At 43.9% G+C, this 24,284-nt stretch overlaps 1 protein-coding gene across 1 annotated transcript in view; it reads left to right on the forward strand.

Moving 5' to 3' along the window:
• Positions 1-24,284, forward strand: part of LOC117457653 (solute carrier organic anion transporter family member 1C1-like) — a 41,437-nt gene that overhangs the window by 12,683 nt on the left and 4,470 nt on the right. The window contains exons 3-11 of the mRNA XM_034097841.2: positions 6,781-6,922; positions 10,152-10,284; positions 10,570-10,691; positions 10,775-10,921; positions 11,986-12,084; positions 16,615-16,863; positions 23,044-23,208; positions 23,631-23,826; positions 24,091-24,256. Of these exons, the coding sequence (XP_033953732.1) occupies positions 6,781-6,922; positions 10,152-10,284; positions 10,570-10,691; positions 10,775-10,921; positions 11,986-12,084; positions 16,615-16,863; positions 23,044-23,208; positions 23,631-23,826; positions 24,091-24,256 (1,419 nt within the window). The remainder of the gene's footprint in view (positions 1-6,780; positions 6,923-10,151; positions 10,285-10,569; positions 10,692-10,774; positions 10,922-11,985; positions 12,085-16,614; positions 16,864-23,043; positions 23,209-23,630; positions 23,827-24,090; positions 24,257-24,284) is intronic.

A 24,284-nucleotide genomic window follows, 5' to 3' on the forward strand; every position in this document is an offset into this window, starting at 1 on the left:
CATACAAAGGAAGTGTGAGACAAAGAAGAAGGAGGACGAGGCACTCCACCTCTGCCTCCCTCGAAGGGTCCAGCCGCTGCCCTCGCAGCAGCATTCCTTCACCCAAGCGAACTCTGCCTGGTTCAAAGCACCGGTCAAGCAGAGGTCGCAGCCCACCCTGAGTCCCCAGCCCAGGCTGGAGACAAGGGCAAGTTGGCCGAGAAAATCTCCGGTTCCGGTTGCAGCTCAGGCTCAGCCAACCCAGAATTTCGGCCAGCAGTCGAGGAAGAAGAAGCGAGCGGCGTGACAGCCCCTCCTTCTCCCCTCCGTGAATGTGTTCCCGCCACCTCGAGAGATGCCTAAACACCATCCTCAAGTCCGCACAAACACATGTCATATGCTGATTGATTCCTCTGTCATAAAACATTTGCCGCTGACGCATCCAGGCTTCAGGCTGAGGGCGCAGCTCAAAAAAATGAAAAGAAAATTAATAAAACCAATAAACAGCCCGCCAATTCTTCCCCCTTTTGAGAGCAGCTACGGCATCTCTCAAATGGTGGATTATTGACGGGTCTGTGAAGACACCACCGCCACGCGCACGTGCAGTGCCGGCTGGAGTCGTAAGGGCTCCACCGTCACGCGCAGGCGCAGTGCCGGCTGGAGCTGTGAAGGCACCACCGTCACGCACATGCGCACTGCCGGCTGGAGCCGTAAGCGTGACATCTCAGCTGGCTCTAAGGAGCATACAGCAGGAGATACTCACGACATCTGCCTGGGCTTCTCAAAACAGTTATACGTTATCTGTTTTCACAAGCCCAGAGAGAGTCAACCCATATTCTGGAGAGAGAGGCCCTCCTAGAAAGAAGAGTTTTATCTATAATGCCCACCGAGCGGAGTCAGATTACGCAGACAAATGTCCTCGTAATGCACCCACTCAACATGGGTCTCATAATAAAACTAAACCCCGCGCGCCACGGCGTGCGGAGAGTATTGGTTATTATGTAATGCGTAGTGGCACTACACCCGACTTTTCTAGTGCGGGACGCGCCTACGGGTGCTGTCCTTTCACGGAAGGTGGTCACCATGGATGCATGTCAGACAGGCTGATAGGGTATCTACGAAGGTCACCCGGTGAGAGGTCTCTAGAGCAGAGACCTCCAGCGGGCGCACGTAAATTACCCGGAGCTTTTAGCGGTGTTCCCCACCCTAAAATGCTTCCTGCCTTCTCTCAGAGGACACCATGTCCTCGTGAGGACAAACGACACGATATCGTGTATGAACCGCCAAGGGAGGTTGCGTTGTCTCCAGTCACACACACTGGCACACAAACTGATCCCTTGGAGCGGCAGACGTCTCCTCTCTCTGAGAGCAACACAGGTACCAGGAGTGATGCACCTCGGGACAGAACTACTGTCCAGAGGTGCACCACTCTATGCAGACTGGACTCCACATCCAAGGATCGTGAGTCCGCTGTTGGTGCGTTACGGCGGAGCCGCGTCAAATCTGTTCGCATAAAGAAAAAATGCTCAATGACAGCTGTTCTCTTTAATGCACGATTTAAACGCACTGTTAGGCGGGGACACACTCGTACACGATTGACCTCCGGGTCCTCTGTACGCATTCCCACCCCTGGCTCTGTTACCCCCAACTCTGGCCAGAGTGAAGGAGCAACGCCACACAATTACTCTGATGTTTCCGCCCTAGCCAACGTACGGGCTGGCGGAGATATATCAGCTGTTGTGCGGGCAGCCATGGCAGCCCCCACCACGCAGGGACAGATTGTCTCAGGCGGGGGGGGGGGGGGGGGCACTATGGGCCTGACCCGTGAGTGGTACAATCTGAATACAGTGGGACTCCCTCAGAAGGTGATAAACACTATTCAGAGTGCGAGAGCTTCCTCCACCAGGTCTCTTTACGACTGTAAGTGGAGGGTGTTTGAGGAGTGGTGCCTTCAAGAAGGACACATCTCTTTTCAATGTCCTGTCGGGGTGATTTTATCATTCCTACAGGACTTGATCGATAAACACAGAGCTTTCTCCACGATCAAGGTGTACCTGGCTGCTATTGCTGCATGCCATGTGGGCTTTGAGGGTAAGACGGCTATCCAACATCCTTTGGTTTGCCGTTTTATGAAGGGATCTGTTGTGTCCAGTCCGGGCTTTACACACATATATGGACAGATCAAAAGAGCTTCGTCTTAATGACCAATTCTTCGTGTCCTGGGCTAACCCTCACAAGGGTAAGCCTGTTACTAAGCAACGGCTCTCCCACTGGATCTTGGAGGCAATTGCTTTGGCCTATACGAGTCAGAATTTGCAAGCACCTTCGGGTCTGCGGGCTCACTCGACTCGGGGCCTGGCTACATCCTGGGCTTTGTTCAAGGGTGTTTCCATCCAAGACATCTGTGCAGCGACGAGCTGGTCCTCGCCGCTCACTTTTGTCCGCTTTTACAGGCTAGACGTCTCCGCTCCAAGCGTGGCCCGAGCAGTGCTGGGCACCTTGTTGAGTCGGGACTCCACCTGTTAAATTCTGGTTGATCGGTGATTCTCGAGATAAGCTCGTCTGGCAATACGGGAGCTACAATATCCCATAGTGAGACATCGAACGGAGTGTTATGAATGAGAACTATAGGTTACTTACGTAATCCCAGTTCTCAGAGTAACATGAAGTGAGATGTCTCACCAGACGGCCCTCCTTGCTATGGTGAAGCGAGAAGAGGTGCTTATTTTGAATGACGCATGCGTTGTGGCGCAAGCTACTTATAGGGGGTGATTTCCCCTGACGCTGACGTCAAGATCACCAGCCAATCAGGATTGGCGTAATGAGATTGATGCTTCTGTTTGCTCCGCGATGAGACGCATCCCATAGTGAGACATCTCACTTCATGTTACTCTGAGAACTGGGTTTACGTAAGTAACCTATAGTTATTCTCCATGGGGACTTCCGGCAACAATCTTTATTCTGATTGGCCAGAAGACTCGAACAAACATCAGCAAAGATATTTTATTGAGAAGATGAGTTTTCAAAACCGTTTATGATCTCCGGTACTAAGTTCCAGTCCAACGCCGACTGCATGCACATCGTTAGAAAATCGGGCCTTCAAAATAAAAGTTTGACTTTTCCCCCCAAAAAAACCTCCAATTTTTTTACATTTTTTTTCTCTTCACTCACACATCCGCGACCCACTCGAAACGGGACCGCGACCCACCAGTTGAGAACAACTGGTTTAGGACACACAGGTCATTGTTCACATGTAAGAGCTAAATATGTGAAGTCTGGGTTTACTCTACTGGATTTATTATTGCTGCCACTACATTAGTTATTAATGGAAAATGTGTTGACTGATCAGGGCCAACTAGTCTATCAAACTGTGGCATATGGTAACAAATAAATACTTCCACAATAAAATCCAGGATGAGTGCAACCTACACATTTGCCTCTGAATTGTATTTATACGTGTTTCCTGCACGTTTTTAAAATGTCTGAATACTCAAAATATATACATACTAGCTATCATCAGTTTCACTTGAGTGTTAAACAGCAGATGGAGCTTGCGGAGTTGTTCTTAGCACTTTAAGGATTTGCTTAAAAGGCTCACAAAATCACTGGTGATAAAAACCAATGTCCATTAAAAAGCTAGCTATTGTGGAGCTGTTGATCACCCATATTTATCATGTATCATTACCAGTGCCAGTACCACTTATCAGTTGTGAGTGACTAGAATGTCAAATTCTGAATACCTACAAAGAGGGTACATGTTGAATTGTAGAGCACTTTAAACATATCAGAATAAAGGATAATACAATTTTAGTAAACAGTTTCTAAAATAACCTATTTAAAAGGGAGGCTAAATAATGTGCCACTGCCTCTGTATTATGTTTAGCTGTGAAAATTGTAGCTTAACTGTTTCAATAGAAACATCTCACATCTCCTCTAATATCTTGTCTGAAAAAAAAATCCATCTGCCATCCCTATTTGAACCTTATTTATTTATCCGGCAACACCACACCAAACATCCTAACAGGTTTAAGTACAATATAAAGCGTGTTCTTGAAGATTCCGGGTCATGCAGAGATAATAACCCTTGAATTAGGCAAATTTAAGCCACCACTTGCTTTTTTACATTAATACTACGAGTGTGTCCTCTTGTTGCCATAGTGAACATTTCACAATGGTTATCAAGGTTTCCTTCTCAGAAAATGAGGCAGAACATAATGTGAATCTTATAAATAGACCACCTCAGGCTTTTCTTCTTTCTCTTTTATTTCTTCTACCTCAAACAACCTTCTAAAAAATAAAACGAGATCAGACACTTTGTTGCTTTTTCCCGACATGAAAGTGACGTGAGACAATGGTGTTCAAGCAGCTTATCACAACAGAGACTGCGGTGGCAGGACAGACTTATGTTTTCTTCTCAGAATTGTTTGGGTTCCTGATAGGCTGGGGCATGGCACAGACCGTTTTAACTATAATCTTGTGCTCAATGTTAATCTCTTTTTTTGTTGTTAATTCATCCACTAAGACTGGAACGTTAGTTCTACAATGTCCCAGGTTTTGTATTAATTCTAATTTCTTATTTCTGTCTGGCTTTAAATACCATCTCAGAACTCCTGTAATTGTTTCGTATCACCTTGTGTATTAAATGATACATTATTTGTTCTAATATTTATCATCACTTTGACAAATAACATAAAACGGTGTGTGTGGCAGACTACTGGTCTAAGTGCATTAGGTGAATGACATCAAAAGCTCAGAACAAAAGCGGGTTGCAGGTCATGAGAAAATGTTTAAAGAGTCTTAATGTGTATCCCTTTTGACTGATTAGTAATCACAATGAGGCCACTGCTCATTTGACACTTTGAAAAAACGAATTAAAATAACAGAATGAAAATGTCACAATGCATCCCATTGTTGCATTCTCAATATGGGAAAGAAGTTTCTAAAAAAAAACTAAGCCATTTATCATCAATTTATTTTGGTTTCATTTGGATTTTTCTCAACAATGAAAGTAATGACTCAACCAGCAGTTTGTTAGCTTCGCACAAATACTGGAAATGTGATCAAATAACTAGCTTGGCTCTGATCAAAGGCAACATCATTTTATTTTTGTCAACATTTTTTAATTCTCTACCAAATGAATACATCTTGAAAACATTTTTGAGAATTTCAAGGATTTATAAAATGAGTATATTCCAACATGCGTCTCTAATGAACGTGTTACCACAGGCAACACTAGAAACTAGTTGAACAGCTTGAGTCAACTCAATCATATTGAACAAAAACAGCACTACATTATATCTTAGAATGTAAAGCCAACTTACTTCCTACTGATAAACATATGGAGCAAAGCAACCACTGGATTATTACAATTCTTATAGATGTTGAGTTCTTTACCGTAAACCTTTTTACCACACTAAAACGAGTATGCACGCTTGCTTTCAGGACAAAACCCCCAGAAAATGCACATGTGATGAGATACTTTTGTTAATGCCCCACAGCTTGCACTGGTGGTGGGCATGATCTCAACTCTGTTTGCATAGATCCCATTCTATTATTTCAATGGACACTTTGTAATCTATAAAACAAGGATTATTTTCTTCTTCTCTCTGACGTCTGCGTGAAACCACTGTCATTTTGCCCGCAAGGCCAATTGTATGAAAGGAGCAAGTCGTTTTTTGTAGTGGATATAGAGAGTCAATTCAGAGGAGTAAAATAGATGTAGACGCGCAAGGATAAGGACAAGGTTTTTGTGACCATGTTCACACCACACATATGCTTACCTGTGGGGGCTGAAGTAACAAACCTTTGTTGTGTACATGAGAAGCTTGTATGTACTTTTCTAGTACATATTCAAATAGTAATTTTAAGTCACATTTTGTATGTTTTCTATTAGCATTGCTTTATGAACTGACCACTTTTAGACTGTATCAAGCATTTAGATGTATGTTCAATTTATATCAAGTTAAAATAAAGTTTCTTATTTATTTAATATGAGCCTAAATTCATCCATGTATTGTGTAATTGCTCTTTATGTTTATTATTGATGTTTAGTTTAAATTAGTTTTGCCACAAGGTAAGATCTTCAAATAAATCCTCAATTTACAGCTCAAAGAAAGTCAGTCAACTATTTCACAACCAAAACAGGAAGAGTATTGCACTTTTATTTTAAGGTAGCTATTTTATCAACAATTATAGCAATTTGCACTTATTTCCCCAATAGAGTAAATGATGCAACGAACAAAGTGACTGTGGGAAACACAATTAGTTTATCCTGTGTTGTTTGTGTTTGAGACTATGAGGAAAACAGAAAGCGATGCAATTGTCTCTGACCCTAACCCGTCAACAATAAAACAATTTGGATATGCTGGGGTGGAGGTCAGTTGAAAGGTGGTCTGTTTCCCCTTAAACATTTTTTATTAAAGAATAAACTAGGGATTAATTATCTAATTGCTCAAAATACTCCATACCAAATTGTAAACATCCCAAAGCGTAAAAATGCAACATGCAGCAATAAAACATACTGGAGATATAGATGGAAAGCTGTTGATATCAACACCCTAATTTAAACACAAGGGCTCCATTGTATTTCATTCTTAAATGTAAATTCTTTACATTCACCGCCTTAAGGCAAGATCATAAGAAAGAAATAAAAAAGCAGGGGAATTTTACAGTCCATCATTTGGGGATTATTTATATTTTCTCTTGCATTTGAAGGGGTGTGGGGTGAGTAAGTTATTGAGACTGAAGCATTTTATAATGAGATTTATTTCGTCTTATTTTCATCCTACTCTCTTCACCCAGATGTTTCTGGTGGCTTTGTCCTTTGCCTATTTTGCAAAGGCTCTGTCGGGGAGCTACATGAAGAGCACAATAACTCAGCTGGAGAGGCGCTTTGACATCCCCAGTTACCTAATAGGTGTCATTGACGGGAGCTTCGAGGTTGGTGAGTAGGCCTGACACAGTCACTGCTGTTATTTTGTTGTTCAGTTCGCAGTCTCCGTTTCATAGGCCCCCCTCCCTTCTCTTTTTCTGTCTTTGGTACAACAATATGAATGGGTCACAGAGGTATTCAAGCTGCAGATAAAGGATTCATCAGGCTTCCAAGAAGAGGACATAAGGGTGTGTGTGTGTGTGTGTGTGTGTGTGTGTGTGTGTGTGTGTGTGTGTGTGTGTGTGTGTTGCGTGCGGTGTCAAGCAGGGACATAATGGGTTATAACCCTGTCTTATTGTTGCAGATATATTTGTGATGTTTTGAATAACTTCAAATGCAATAACTTCTCTTTACTTTGACTTTATTTAGAACTAACCCTCGGTAATATACTCAATCAGCTGGCATTGATCAGCTTTGATCAGAAATGCTAATCAGCTCTAAGCAGACAGACCCTTAAAGGTGGGGTAGGTAAGTTTGAGAAACCGGCTCGAGATCGCTAGAATTTGAAAATACACAACCGGAGAAAATCTGCCACTTCCTTATAGAGCCCCTCCTCCAACACACACGAACGCGCACATGACCAATGAGGGCACGAGATAAGTTTGTGCCCCGATGGAAGGCTGACAGGCAGGTAGGCCATCTTGTCCGGATTGGTTGTACTTTTTACAGTATTACGGCTTCTACAGATGAAATGTTTTTATGGATTTTTTGTCAAAGCACTTAAGATATTCATTGCTATCGGGATGTTAAGAGCATTCCATGGAATATAACAAAAAGTGTATCTCGAGCCGGTTTCTGAAACTTACCTACCCCACCTTTAAGGGCAATACCAAAAATAATTTGTTACAACACTTAGGCCTACTGCTTTGCTGTATGCAGAAATTTAGATAAACCAGATTTACCCTTTATTTGCACAATATTTCAAACAAATTGTTTCCACACCAGGGGATGTTGGTTCTTAGGGACACACATTTGATCATTACAAGATGTGGTACATGGTAAAAAAATGAAGAGAAAACACAATAAACAAAGCAATTTTCCGAATTACAGTTTATGGCCAATATTTTCATCCAATTTAAGAAGAAGAAGAATTGGGAGGGATGAAACCCTCTTTAATGGTCACACATGCAGAGCACACAGTGAAATGTGTTCTCTGCTTTTAACCCATCCTAGTACCAGGAGTCTAGTACTAGGAGCAGTGGGCAGCTATTGTACAGTGCCCGGGGAGCAACAGGGGTGGGGGGGTGGTCCGGCGCCTTGCTGAATACACTCCTCCCAGATACTTCATCAATATCGATGTTAAAATTGCTCATTACTAAGACATTTGCTCGTCAGAATTGCCAAGAATATGTGATTTTGAAACAATTACTCATGAAAGAGTGAGTCATATGTTGAGTTAGATTGTACTTTTTCTAATGCTAATTTCTGGTTTTCAGGTACCACTTGTCCTGTGGGCTATTGTGTTAACTATAACAAGTTGGACCAAACATAGTATCAGAGTTTGATTTGAATTATTCGACCCAACCACAAGTTTGATTTAGCTTGCGAGATGATCTGGCTTGCAGCACAAGTCCACAACTAATCATACTGTAGTAACCTTGATGACATTATGCAAAGGGCCTCATCTATGTTATAAATTACACAAAGCTTGCTGTAAGACCCAAAGAGATATGATTCATCCAAGATAAAAGTCGTCCTCCACTAATAGCCATTCTACATGGATTTGGGCCCATGGTGACATAAAAGTAGTGAAAAATAATTAACATGTTACTCCAATAACATTATGGCGGATTGTAAAACCTGCTTTCACTCTGATTGAGGTGGGGTATATCTGCCGGACAATCTCCCTTCATTCATATCTCTCCATCTCTACGTCTCCTGTGAAAGTTGCATCTCTCACGTGGCCAAGGCAACAAGCTTTTTCTATAGGACTGTTGCCAGGGTAACATAGAGGCAAAGCAGGGCAGTGTGAAGAGGAAGGGAAACGGGAGGAGAAAGTGTAGGGAACAAGGGAGGAGATCAGAGCAGGTATAAGACAAAGGGTGAGAAGAGAGAAATAAATATGCTTAAAGAAGAGGAAGGACAGTATAGATAGATAATATTGGATAATGAGCACAGCTGATTGGAGCTAGCTGTTATATACATCCATGTTCTTGTAATTACACATGAACAGTAAAAGTAGTGTCAATCGAAATTCAAAAAAGTGAAAAAAGAACATACAAAATCATCATGAATGAACACAATTAAATGTTTTACTGGAAAGAAAGACATCTCCTATTTTACTCTGGGAAAGTACAAACCTCATGTAGTGAATTACATGCAGAATACTAGATAAGATACAAGCACTACTTAGAATTCCTTATACCCACAAAACAAGGTTGATAAGGTTTCACATTCACATATACTTATAACTATTGACATGTTCTAAGTGCTGCTCTGTCTTTGCCTCTCTCTCTCTCACACACACACACACACACACACACGCACATGACAACAGCTGAAGGATTGTTGGAGGGTCTGACGTCATCCCATAAAATGAGCATTTTACCACAAGGCTTACGTTTATCTTTCTAAGCCAGTTTTTCATCTTGTTATTACAACAAAGTTACCACGTTGCCCATAATAGATGAAATGTGCTCAAAGGTGACCATAGAGAAATGGTCATGTTCCCACCCAGCATTGTTTAATATTCATGCCACCACATGCTCCAGATAATTTTATAGATAATGCATCACATGTGATGACCTTATCTGTTTTTCAAACTATGGACATGCACAAAAATGTCCAGTCAACTGAAATGTGCATGCAGAAGACAGAAGTCTTCCAACATAAGACACATCAACGTGTTTTTGTATATTGTTATAATTATGTGAATTTGCGGTATGTAATGGGTATTATACTGGCTAGAACATTTAAGGAAAAATAACAGTTTTAGATATATGTATGTTGTTTTTTTTTTTTCGATTGTGTTTCTGTATCTTGTGTTGCTAGAGAAAGCATTTAAAAAGCACTTGTGTATATTGTGCATATTTACAAATGTACGTTTCATTTAATTACATCACATTTTTATACACAGTGTCACAAAAAGCAGTATGAATCAAATGCAATAAATCAATGGTTCTGTTCCTTCTCAACATGACTTTTTTTGCTCAAAGCCTTGCATTGTTTTTCATTTTCATGCTGTGGAGATGTAAGTAGCACTCTGAACCCCTTGTATTTCTGGCTGCCTCTGTCCTCCCAGGTAATCTGTTGGTGATAGCTTTTGTCAGTTACTTTGGGGCCAAGCTCCATCGACCAAAGATCATCGCAGTAGGTTGCGTCCTGATGTCTATTGGCACTTTCATCATCGCTCTGCCTCACTTCATCATTGGACGGTGAGTCTAAGATATGATAAACAAATTCCATAATTTTTTCAATAATATATTGCTCTACTTACTAAAGCACTGTTATTTGTCAGCCTCTCAATAATTGTTCAGCCTCTCTACTGTAGGTCGAATATTCTTGCTGTTCCAATGATGGCTTCACTTTTTACTTTTTTAAGTTACTTATGAATTCTCTTTTCTGTAGGATTAAAAGATGTTATCCTATAACCAAGTATAATGAGTGTTTCACCTCTGTCAGCTGTATTTTCAACAGTTCCATTTGTATTTTGCTTACAGCTACCAATATGAAACATCTGTGCGGTGGGTAGTGAATTCAACACTGAACCCCTCTCCTTGTCCAGTGGGCTCACCGTCAGACTTAGCTCAAGATAGAAAATTGTCTCATGTGCCAGCCACAGGTGAGCACTTATATACACATACAGACTAGTGTCCACAAGTACATTGGTCTGATTACCCTCATCTTCTTTTCCTTGCCCTCCAGCTTGTGAAGGTGACTCCAACCTGTCAATGTGGATCTATGTGCTCCTTGGAAATGTCTTGAGGGGGATTGGAGAGACACCTGTTCAGCCTCTTGGGATCTCTTACATAGATGATTTTGCTTCTGAGGAAAATGCTGCGCTATATGTTGGTAAGAAAAACCTCCCCCCAGTGGAAGATATATACTTGAAAAGTAAACACCCTTTATCATTGATGATATTCAACTTAAGCTGCAGAATGGAATATCTTAAATACCACCAGAAATAAGTACTAAACAGAGGTGCTTAAAAACGTGGGTAACATGTTGTATAGGCCAACCAACCATTATTGATCCATGAAGCTGCTAGTCGCAGCTAATGGGATTCACTTCACGTTAGTTTTGCAGGCAATATATATTTCCCATGACAACTGGCAACACAGCACACAGCTGAAACACCCTAGAAAAAATGAATGCCCATACTAAAAAAACTCATAAGTTTCCTTGTGTTCATTCACAATTTTCTACCAGACAAGATCCAAATTCTCTCTGGAGTACCACAGGGGTCTATCCTTGGACCATTGCTTTTTATTCCGTACTTGATCCCACCAAGTAATGTCATAACAAATCACAACAAACCCTTTCATTTATATGCAGACTAAACAAAGATCCTAGCCTTATTGACATCCTGATATAATTGATTGCAAACTTAGATTGTTGGATGACAAAAAAAATATGACATAGTTAAATATGAATAAAACAAAACATATTCTTTAATGTCCCAAAAAAACGTCCTACATAGTCCACACAACTATAAGCAGTGTTGCTCTTTTTTGGTAACATCCAAGTCTCACATTTAATTTGAAGTAAATTAATTAGACTGTCATTAAAAACATTTCCGAGTAAGAAGACTTACTCACCTAAGGGGGTAAATCCCTTAGGTGTTTTCCAAAACATTTAACTTGTTTGACGCTTTTATCAAAAGCGACTTACATACACATAATACTGTGGGCAATCCCCACAGGAGCAACTTGGGGTGAAGTGTCTTGCCCAGGGACACAACAACATGCTGACTGCAGTGGGGATGGAACCAGTGCTCTCCTGATCAGAAGATCAGCGCACTAGACCTCTGAGCCTGTATGTTAAATGTGTTGAGTGTATCAGTTGTTAGTACAGATAGCTAGACTCCTAACCATTTTGTGTTGTGTGTCTCTTGTTGTGTGTTTGCTGTTTCCTAGGCTGTGTGCAGACCATTTCCGTCATTGGACCTGTGTTCGGCTACCTGTTAGGCTCCCTTTGTGCCAAAATCTATGTGGACATTGGATTTGTAAAAATGGGTGGGTTTAATCACGAGTATATGTCTTGGTCTCTTAAGGCCATAATTTGCAGTCCGTCTAGACAGACTTGATGTCATTAACTTCTCACCAAGGCAAGGCAAGGCAAGGCAAGTTTATTTATATAGCACTTTTCGACGCAGGGTAATTCAAAGTGCTTTACAAAAAAGAAATGAAAGACATTAAGCATTAAAAAAGAAAAGCTAATAAAATAAACATTAAGGAAAAATACATGGATAAAAGTTACAGTGCAGTCTAAAATATGAATAGTTCAATTAAACATTACAAGAAAAAGTACATGGATAAAAGTTACAGTGCTAATAAAATAAACATTAAGGAAAAATACATGGATAAAAGTTACAGTGCAGTCTAAAATATGATTTAATTTAGACAGACTTTCTTCACCATATTTTGCTCGCATGACATCCACAATCGGACCCTCAGGAGGCTGTACACACCCCCTCCCCTGCTTTGCTTCCATAACAAAGTCTTTAAAGTGTTACCAAAACACTCCGTGTTACCAAAACACTATTTTTCATCCGTCGATGCCAGATATTCCAAATATCTCTGCTTTCGAGCAGTCCCTCTCATAAATGTCATGGAGTTTAATTACGTTTAGAAAAAGTACATGGATAAAAGTTACAGTGCAGTTTAAGATATGAAAAGTTCAATTAAAAGCAGCGACAAAAAGAAAAGTCTTCAGCCTGGATTTAAAAGTAGTAAGAGTTGCAGCGGACCTGCAGGTTTCTGGGAGTTTGTTCCAGATATTTGGAGCATAATAACTGAACGCTGCTTTACCATGTTTAGTTCTGACTCTGGGGACAGAAAGCTGACCAGTCCCTGAAGACCTGAGAGATCTGGATGGTTCATAGTTTAGCAGGAGGTCAGTAATGTATTTTGGGCCTAAACCATTCAGTGCTTTATAAACCAGCATCAATATTTTGAAATCTATTCTTTGACACACAGGAAGCCAGTGTAAAGACTTCAGAACAGGAGTGATGTGGTCCACTTTCTTAGTGTTAGTGAGGACTCGAGCAGCGGCGTTCTGAATCAGCTGCAGCTTTCTAATAGATTTTTTAGTGAGACCTGTGAAGACACCATTGCAGTAGTCGAGTCTACTGAAGATAAAGGCATGGACAAGTTTTTCCAAATCCTGCTGTGACATTAGTCTTTTAATCCTAGATATATTCTTTAGGTGATAGTAGGCTGACTTAGTAACTGTTTTTAATGTGACTGTTGAAACTCAGGTCAGAGTCCATGACTACACCTAGATTCCTGGCTTTATCTGTTGGTTTGAACATTGCAGACTGAAGCTCAGCGCTAACTTTTAAACGTTCTGCCTTGGCTCCAAAGACCATTACCTCAGTTTTATCTTTGTTTAATTGGAGAAAGTTCTGACACATCCAGTCATTGATTTTTTCAATGCACTTACTCAGTGTTTGAATTGGAGCATAGTCTCCTGGTGAAATTGTTACGTAAATTTGTGTGTCATCTGCATAGCTATGGTAACTTATTTTGTTGTTCTTCATTATCTGAGCCAGTGGTAGCATGTAGATGTTAAAGAGAATAAATGGACTCACAAAGAGCTCATGTGAACCATGTGTTTTCTTTAATCAAATCAAATCAAGTTTTATTTATATAGCACAATTATAAACGATTTTTGGTCGAGCCAAAGTGCTGTACATATAATAAAAATAGCCTACAGTAGAGACACTTTACAGAAAATACAACAGCACAGATTTGTTCAGAATATCAGTATGAGAAAAACGACACCCTCTATCCTTACACCCTCACATCGTACAAGGAAAAACTTCCAGAGATAAACCCACAGTTTAAGGGGGAAAAATGGGAGAAACCTCAGGGAGAGCAACAGAGGAGGGATCCCTCTCCCAGGACGGACAGACGTGCAATAGATGCCGTGTGTAAATCGAAGAGATAATACATTTTACAGCATATAGACCGAATGTTAGGAAATGCAAGTGTCTGTAATAAGAAGATGAATCCACGAGGATGTCAGCTACAATCCTGTGGAAGCCATCAGGGAAGCAGCATGACGAGACCCAAGGCAGGACCACAGAGACAGGTTCAGCCACGACCCGAAGTCCAGGACTTAATCCAGAATAGAGGATCCAAGACACAGGACTACAGCAAGAGGATCAGCCTCGACTCCGGATCCTGGCGTAGATATAGATACAAAACAAGAAAAAAGATTTGTCTGGGTTAATCGGAACAAGAGAATTGGATAAAAGTTATTCTTGATAACCCTCTAGAAAGATCTCATGAACTTCCCCATTCAATCTATCAAGACCCGAGCAGTTCTGTTAGAAGTCCTAGGTAAAGGCACAGGCTAGCGTATACCGCTCATGGAATCCCTCACCATATGAACTCTGACCCCTCAAGTGTACAAGTGAAGAGACACCATGTGTCAACTCCTTTTTAGAATAGTATTTCTTCTCTTCTCTGAGAAACAAGGGTATGAAAAGAACAGCCAGAAACAGAGGAAGAGAGGCACAACGTGACTACGTAAATGCACTCTCCTAAATATTAAACGAGTAAGAGGTGAAGAAACACAAAGCCAGAAATTGAAATGAAAAGGCACCATCATGCTTCCCCTTAGAATAGGGTGGAAATTATGAAGACCCAAATTATAAAGAGGGGACATGGGATACTAGTGAAGAGGGACATCAATGAAAAGGCCCAACGTATCCAACGTACTAGCACTCTCCAAAGAGACAGAAAGTCAAAGTATATGCCGAGAGGCACAACGTAAATGCACTCTCCTGTATAAATTAGTTCAAGGGAAAGGGGGTGAAAAACTAAACTAATCAAAAGAAGGAAGTAGAGAGGCCTAAATGCCCTCTCCTAGATTCAGTTAAAGGAAATAACTGGGGAACAAACAAGTACAGGAGGAAAGGCCCAATGAGTCAACGTCAACACACTCTCCTAGAATAGTTCAAGGTAAACGGGGTAGGAAGAATATAGTAAGAAACAGAGCTGAAAAGGCGTCCAAGAACGCTTTCCCTCTAGTCCAGGGTGAAAATGTAGGATAAGAAACAGAGATAGAGAGCACAACAACCTATCTCTTCGTCAGATGCACTCCCCCGCCTGGATAAGCGACTATGTGCCCCATCCCCCTCTACCGGACCTTAGATCTGCAGAGGGAGAGGGGAGGGACCAACCCCAGGGGGGGGTTTAGGGTTTTAAAAGAAAACCCTACAGAGATCCAAAAATGGATGAAGAAGTAATTACAAAACGGTTTATAAAACCAAGAGGTTATTCCTCATATTTCTAAAATGTTCTAATCTAATTCAGGGTTATACCAACTCAGCTCCAAGCAACCAGACGTAGCAACCAGTCAGTTACATCTTAGAAGCATCTTAGAAGCATCTTAGAAGCATCTCAGAGAGCGGTTTCTTCGGTGTGTTTGTATTTTAATGATCCATAGGCCGAGACACTGTAATATTAGTGACCGTATTTAGTTATGGAAAGCCACTGAATATTCAGGGATTCACACATTTGATCAGATATAATCTTGTTAAAATCTGTGGTAATGAATAGTTATGTTACACTACTCTGGTGTACCCGGTGCTTCCTCGATAGGTGACAATAGTTGGACACTAGATTTATATTTATAAGTGACCCCTGTGCAATAAAGAAAATACAAAAAGAGTAAGACATTGAAATTAACAATAAACAAAGGAGCAAAGGTAAAGGTATATCTAATACAATAAATGTTCGCTAAATAGGTTTTCATGAATTTTCATGAATTCCTTGGACATTTGAGTAGAAGAGAGCCACTGGTAATCTTATTGGTAAAACCAAATTTAAATCAAAATGTCTGCTTCAACGAGAGGTCCTTTTATTAATAAAACTGAGGCATGGTATTATCAGATATCACCTGCGTCATATGTATGCCCCAAGAACAGGTGTACAGGATTAGCATCAATTAGCTAATGAACAAAGCATGACGGGGGTTAGGAAGAACTAAGCTACAATCAAATAGAGTGCCGCAAACAGGAAAATAGAAAAGTAGCAGAAAAGAAGGAAAACAGTTGAAAAGGGGATGTAAACAGCCACATAATAAAGTAAACTGTAAGAAAAACAGGTAATAATAAAACCAATGAAAAAAAAGAACTTCAATGATAAAGAATTAAAAAACATCCCAGCTAACCCAAGCTATCAAGTGTGCAATAATGCATGCCTGTTTGCACTTACTGACCGCTCAAACAGAACAAATGAGTACTCACTCGAAACCTCCATGTCAGGCTTTTTATTTGAGTGTTCTGATAACCTCTGTTTTGCCTTCTTGGAAAAGCTGCCGTCAGTTATAAATAGGCTCACTTTTTGCATTTTTTATTTGGTTATTCAGTCAATTTGAGGGATTCAAGCAGGCTTTAGATACCCTTAAAAATAATGTATCAAAACTGCCAGCTATATTATAAAATGATCAAGATGAACCTTACAGGATCTTTGTTTAGCCATAAGTGTATCACTGAGCATTGATTACATGTCATCCTCTGTCTCCAAACACAGAAACTATCACCATCACCCCATCGGATGCCCGCTGGGTGGGGGCCTGGTGGCTGGGCTACCTCATAGCAGGGGTCATCACTCTGCTCTCTGCCATCCCATTCTGGTTTCTGCCTCGTTCCCTGGACATACCCGGGGCCCAGGGCTCAGAGAAGTGCACACCGGAGCAGACAAGTTTTATTAAAGACCCTCATAGTGGGAAGCACAAGTATCCTGCAGACCAAAATACTACTTTCATAGAGATGGCCAAAGGTAAGTATCAATCAAGAGTGATTAGTTTATCTATAATCCTGCTGATAAACAGACAGACAAACCAAAACACAAGAAAAAAACATAACCTACTCTACAGAAGTGATTTTAAATGTTCAGCGCTTTAGATTCCCTGAATGTTCTCTTTGTTCATAAATATTAATGGCTTGACTGTTTTATAAGTGTAAAGCCCCTAAATGATTAATGGGCTGTGGAAAAAAAATGCCTGAAAACACTTACACTACACATTTCTACAATGAAAATCACAACACTTCACCATATTAATAAAATAACAATAATATACTAGTTCTCATTCATAACACTCCGTTCGATGTCTCACTATGGGATGCGCCTCATCGCGGAGCAAACAGAAGCATCAATCTCATTACGCCAATCCTGATTGGCCGGTGATTCTTGACGTCAACGTCAGGGGAAATCACCCCCTATAAGTAGCCTGCGCCACGACGCATGCGTCATTCAAACACCTCTTCTCGCTTCAGAGCACATCTCGAACGGTAGCCGGGCTAGCTTAACAGTCCACAGACTGAACCCAAAGCTAATTTTCGGTCGACGGGCGTTAGCCGGCTACCCGATTCTCTCACAGAAGAGTATTATAGTCAACCTCGCCGTTCTTCCTCTGGAGTAAGGTAAGGTTTTGACTTCAAGTTAGCAACACACCAGTTGCTAACTTGTGTTTTTTCCCTCACTACCGACACCACGGTAGCGAGGACACTTTTTTCTTCTCTCTTCCACGGAGGAGAAAAGGATTACAGGAATATTACCATACCAGGTAATATCCTTGAGAGAAAAAAGACCCACGCTGTCCTTTTTCCCCCCGGATTAAAGACAGATCGGTAAACATTTTTTTCTTGAACGTACCTGTCATGAGCGGACCCTCTCCACGCCTCACGGCGAACGAGATGGATGCCTCTCCCCCTCACACCAGAGGAGTCAGGAACTCGGAGGCTCGGCGCTGCGGTTGCGGGTTGAAAGTGTCAGGCACAGACTCACACCAGATCTGTTCGCCCTGCCTCGGGCTGGAACACGCCCAGGAGGCCATCGACAACCCCGGCTCGTGCGGACATTGTGCCCGCCTCACCGTGAAGAGCCTCCACCGAAGGTTAGCGCAACAAGTTAACCTGTCGGGACCGGACCCCCTCATGTCCACTGATCCGCCGACCGGCAATCAAGACACGGGGACGTCTGCCGCAGAGGTGGAGCCCCTCACTGCGGTCTGGGGCTCACCGACAGCGGCACCCGCAGAACCGGAATCCCGCGCCATATCAGGCCGAGATCCGGTGGCGGCAAGAAACGCGGGAACGGGGCCCCACGCTATACCAAGCTGGGGCTCCCGACTGGACCTCACCACGGTTTCACCCGCGGAAGATGTCCTGGAGTTAGACTGCATGGAGGACGAAGAGTACACCTCTGAGTTCCTCCTGTCTGACTCGGATGAGCAGGAAGACGACATCTTCATGTCATCGACTCAGGCTGCAAAGCCGGGAGCGATGGCTGCTCCCCCGGGCGACAGCACACCAGCTTCGCCCTGTCTAAGCATGGACCTGCAGGCCGTGTGTCAGCGCGCTGCGGCCAAACTAGACATCCCATGGCCCGAAGTGGCCAAGGAGACCTCCAGGTCCCGTTACGAGGGAAAACTTTTTTCCCAAACAACGAGGGCAAAGAGGCAACTCCTCCCGGTCTTCCCGGAGATGTTGGATGAGGTGTCGGTCTCGTGGAGAGACCGGCCCTTTAGCAACAAGGCCCCAATCCAGGGTGCCCACTCCCTTGACTGTGACGGTATGGAGAGGCTTGGCCTGCTCCACATACCACCTATGGAACCGCTGGTGGCAGCCCACCTCCTACCGAGGATGGGCCAGCCGCCAAGCAGGAACCCCACGCTGCCAGCAAAAACGGACCGATTCCAGTCTACCATGACGGAACGGGCCTACAGAGCCGCAGCATTGTCCGCCAGGGCTCTGAACGTTTCCTCGATGCTAACCGCATACCAAGCGGAGCTCTGTGAGGATATGTCGAGCAATCCTGGACCGGCCACTCTGGACGAGATAGCCGCGGTCACAGACATTTGTCTCCGTGTCCAACGCTGCGCCGTCCAGGCCACGGGCAAGGTAATGGGGATCATGGTGGTGCAGGAAAGAGATAGATGGCTCAACCTCACCAACCTCCCAGACCGGGAAAAGGAAGATGTGCTTGACATGCCCATCGTTCCCGAGGGGATTTTCGGCTCCGCTCTCGCTTCCATGCAGAGGAAGTGCGAGTCGAAAAAGAAGGAAGACGAGGCTCTCCACCTTTGTCTCCCTCGAAGGGTCCAGCCGCGGCCTTTGCAACGGCGGCCCTTCGCCCACGCTGCACCGCGCTCTGCTGGGTTCAAAGTACCAGGACAGCAGAGGGCGCAGCCCGCCCCGAGTCCCCAGCCCAGGCAGGAGACGAGGGCGAGTTGGTCTAGAAAATCTCCGGTTCCGGCTGTAGCCCAGGCACAGCCGACCCAGAATTTCGGCCAGCAGGCGAGGAAGAAGAAGCGAGCGGCCTGACAGCCCCTCCTTCTCCCCTCCGTGACGGAGCTGGAAGTTCCTTCCCCGGCTCTAAATGTGTCCCTGCCGCCTCGAGAGATGCCTCAACGCCATCCTCAAGTCCGCACAAAACACATGTCACATCGTTATTGTCTGAATAAACCATTTTCCGCTGACGCATCCAGGCTCCGGCCAAGGGCGCAGCCCAAAAAAATGAAAAGAAAGACAATAAACAGTCCGTTAACCATAAATCCCCTTCTGAGAGCAGCTACGGCCTCTCTCAAAAGGCGGATAATAAACAGGTCTGTGAAGGCACCACGCGCATGCGCAGTGCCGGTTGGGGCTTTAAGGGCACTACCGCCACGTGCGTACGCAGTGCCGGCTAGAGCTGCAAAGAACGGCCCCTCAATCCTTCCCCTTTCAAGAGCAGCTACGGCATCTCTCAAAGGACGGATTATTGACGGGTCCGTGAAGCCACCGCCACACACATGCGCAGTGCCGGCCGGGGCTTTAAGGGCACCACCGGCACGCGCAGGCGCAGTGCCGACTGGAGCCGTGAGGGCACCACCAGCACACACATGCGCAGTACCGGCTGGAGCTGAAAAGGCTCCTCCGTCACGCACATGCGCAGTGCCGGTCGGAGCCATAAGAGTGACATCCCAGCTGGCTCTAAGGAGCATACAGCAGGAGATACTCACGATGTCTGCCTGGGCTTCTCAAAACAGTTATAATTTATCTGTTTTCACAAACCCAGAGAGAGTCAACCCACATTCTGGAGAGAGAGGTTCTCTCTCTCCTAGAAAGAAGGGTTTTATCTATAAAACCCACCGAGCGGAGTCAGATTACGGAGGAACATGTCCTCGTAAAGCACCCGCTCAACATGGGCCTCATAATAAAACAAAACCCCGAACGCCACGGCTTACGGAGAGTTTTGGTGATTATGAAATGCGTAGTGGCACTACACCCGACTTTTCCAGTGCGAGACGCGCCTACGGGTGCAGTCCTTTCACGGAAGGTGGTCACCACGGACGCAGGTCAGACGGGCTGACAGGGGACTTACGAAGGTCGCCCGGTGAGAGGTCTCTAGAACAGAGACTTCCAGCGGGCACGCGTAAATTACCCGGAGCTTTTAGCGGTGTTCCCCACCCAAAAATGCTTCCTGCCTTCTCTCAGAGGACTTCATGTCCCCGTGAGGATAGACAACACAATATCGTGTATGAACCGCCAGGGGAGTTTGCGTTGTCTCCAGTCACACACACTGGCACACAAACTGATCCCTTGGAGCGGCAGACGTCTCCTCTCTCTGAGAACGACACAAGTACCGGGAGTTATGCACCTAGGGACAGAATTACTGTCAAAGGGTGCACCACTCTATGCAGACTGGACTCCTCATCCAAGGATCGAGAGTCCGCTGTGGGTGCGTTACGGCGGAGCCGCGTTAAATCTGTTCGCAAGGGGAGAAAATGCTCAATGACAGCTGTTCTCTTTAATGCACGATTTAAACGCACCGTTAGGCGGGGACGCACTCGTACACGATTGACTTCCGGGTCCTCTGTACTCGCTCCCACCCCTGGTTCTGTTCCCCTTAACTCCGGCCAGAGTGAAAGAGCAACGCCACACACTTACTCTGATGTTTCCACCCTAGCCCGCAATATACGGGCTGGCGGAGATATATCAGCTGTTGTGCGGGCAGCCGTGGCAGCCCCCACCACGCAGGGACAGTTTGTCTCAGGCGGGGAGGGCGATCCTTCACCCACGCCCAGAGCACGGGGCACTATGGGCCTGACCCGTGAGTGGTACAATCTGAATACAGTGGGACTCCCTCAGAAGGTGATAAACACTATTCAGAGTGCGAGAGCTTCCTCCACCAGGTCTCTTTACGACTGTAAGTGGAGGGTGTTGGAGGAGTGGTGCCTTCAAGAAGGAACATCTCTTTTCAATGTCCTGTCGGGGTGATTTTATCATTTCTACAGGACTTGATCGATAAACACAGAGCTTTTTCCACGATCAAGGTGTACCTGGCTGCTATTGCTGCATGCCATGTGGGCTTTGAGGGTAAGACGGCTAGCCAACATCCTTTGGTTTGCCGTTTCATGAAGGGAACTTGCAGGCTCCTCCCTGTCTCCAGGCCGCTGGTGCCCTTATGGGACCTGGCAGTGGTTTTAAATGGGCTCAAAATGACCCCATTTGAACCCCTGGAGGGAGCTGACATGAAACATCTGTCACTCAAGACAGTGCTGTTACTGGCCCTGGCATCTGCCAAGCGGGTCAGCGATATCCATGCACTGTCTGTACATCCCTCATGCACTCAGTTCGCCCCAGGGCAAACGAGAGTGTTGTTGAAACCCAACCCTGCCTTTACACCAAAGGTGGTTGGTTCGTGTACCCCGATTGACATTGAGGCATTTCCTCCGCAGCTGGTTTCCTCCGGGGAGCAGCAGCGGGATCTATTGTGTCCAGTCCGGGCTTTACACACATATATGGACAGATCAAAAGAGCTTCGTCTTAATGACCAACTCTTCGTGTCCTGGGCTAAACCTCACAAGGGTAAGCCTGTTACTAAGCAACGACTATCCCACTGGATCGTGGAGGCGATTGCTTTGGCCTATACGAGTCAGAATCTGCAAGCACCTTTGGGTCTGCGGGCTCACTCGACTCGGGGCCTGGCTACATCCTGGGCTTTGTTCAAGGGTGTTTCCATCCAAGACATCTGTGCGGCGGCAAGCTGGTCTTCGCCGCTCACTTTTGTCCGCTTTTACAGGCTGGACGTCTCCGCTCCAAGCGTGGCCCGAGCAGTGCTGGGCACCTTGTTGAGTCGGGACTCCACCTGTTAAATTCTGGTTGATCGGTGATCTTCGAGATAAGCTCGTCTGACAATACGGGAGCTACAATATCCCATAGTGAGACATCAAACGGAGTGTTATGAATGAGAACTATAGGTTACTTACGTAACCCCAGTACTCAGAGTAACATGAAGTGAGATGTCTCACCAGACGGCCCTCCTTGCTATGGTGAAGCGAGAAGAGGTGCTTATTTTGAATGACGCATGCGTCGTGGCGCAGGCTACTTATAGGGGGTGATTTCCCCTGACGTTGACGTCAAGAATCACCGGCCAATCAGGATTGGCGTAATGAGATTGATGCTTCTGTTTGCTCCGCGATGAGGCGCATCCCATAGTGAGACATCTCACTTCATGTTACTCGGAGCACTGGGGTTAAGTAAGTAACCTATAGTTATAGGAGCTTGAAATAGAGAAATATTTCCAAGTTGATTTAAAAAAAAACGTTTTTAACTTGCATTATTTATATCCATGTTTACTTGCTTGAAGTCTTTTTACTGCCTTTCTTTTTGTAGCTGTATAGATTGATATAAACGGCAGGATGTGAATTGTTTTGGCTACTTGCCCACCCACACCTAAAAACATCCACAGTATTCCTAGTTCCCCAAATTCCACAGGTTACCTTTTGATTTGTTAAGTCACTACATACTGCAGCTTTCACATCCAAAACTTAAATGATGTCCTACTGTCACACGTAACCCATGTAGTCAGAAACTTGATTCCATAGCACTTATCAGAGAGTGTTACAGTCATGTCTTACTCTTACATTTTCAATATTGCATATTAAACATTTTCAATATTTCGATTTCTCTGCAGACTTTATTCCATCCCTGCGAACTCTACTGGGAAACCCTGTGTACTTGATCTACCTGTGTGTGTCAATTATGCAGCTGAACTCCCTCATCGGCATGGTAACCTACAAGCCCAAGTACATCGAGCAGCACTTCAGGCAGTCGGCATCAAAGGCCAACTTTCTCATGGGTACATGCAAATTGCTCAGCATATGAAATGAAATATCTCATGATAACGGAAGATGAAAGTCTTTATGTTTATGTGGCCTCATCAAAGGAGGTGCCTGCATGGCCTAGACTTGCTGCAATATTAGTGACCAGAGCAAATGACATGGGTGTAGATGAAAGACCATGCCTTCACATAGATGTCAAATGAAGGTACGAGAAAGAGACTGAGAAAATAAAAAGCAGGCCTCTACTTTGATCAAGGCAACTGGAATTTTGTAGTCCTGTTTCCTCCTCTGTATTAGCAAGAAGGAGATATGATAGCCACCTTTGAAACAATAATAAATCATATACTCTGTATTTGTTTAAATCCAAATGTATCATTGAAAGCAACATTTCATTGCAGTGAGAATGTATCTAGCATGTTGCTGATTCTCTTGATCTTAGGTGTGATTAATATCCCAGCTGTGGCACTGGGGATGTTTTCTGGAGGTTTACTGATGAAGAGGCTGAAGCTGAACATCATGGGCGCAGCCAGGTTTGCCTTTGGCACATCTCTGATCGGATACATCCTGTCGCTGTTCTTCTTTGCAATGAGCTGCGAAAATGCCAAGGTAGCCGGAGTGACACTTCCATACATCAGGTTAGTCATGGGAAATTATTTTGTATGTTGGAGTTACTGTTTTCAAAGTAAAAATATAATATTACAATTTGAGCAACACCACACATTAATGTTATTGATCTAATAGACATGTAATCAATTACCATAACTTGAATGCACTTCATGAATTTCAAATAAATAACGATTATCTCGTAAAGATACATTTTTATTTCAAATCCCTCATGATGTCTGCCCTAATAATTCATTTCCTTTGTATTGTACTTTCTCTCACTCTCTCCTTTCCAGCTTGGATAGCATATCTTATGATAAACACTCAGTGTTCGCAGCATGCAACTCAGACTGCTTTTGTTCAGAAAGCGACTGGGACCCAGTCTGTGGAGAGAACGGCATCACATATGTTTCTCCCTGTCTCGCTGGCTGCGCCAGCTCTTCTGGCTCAGGGAAAAACACAGTAAGTGGACAAGGTACTTAAACTGTAA

Source organism: Pseudochaenichthys georgianus, chromosome 13 (genome assembly GCF_902827115.2).
Source record: "Pseudochaenichthys georgianus chromosome 13, fPseGeo1.2, whole genome shotgun sequence".
Classification (NCBI taxonomy): domain Eukaryota; kingdom Metazoa; phylum Chordata; class Actinopteri; order Perciformes; family Channichthyidae; genus Pseudochaenichthys; species Pseudochaenichthys georgianus.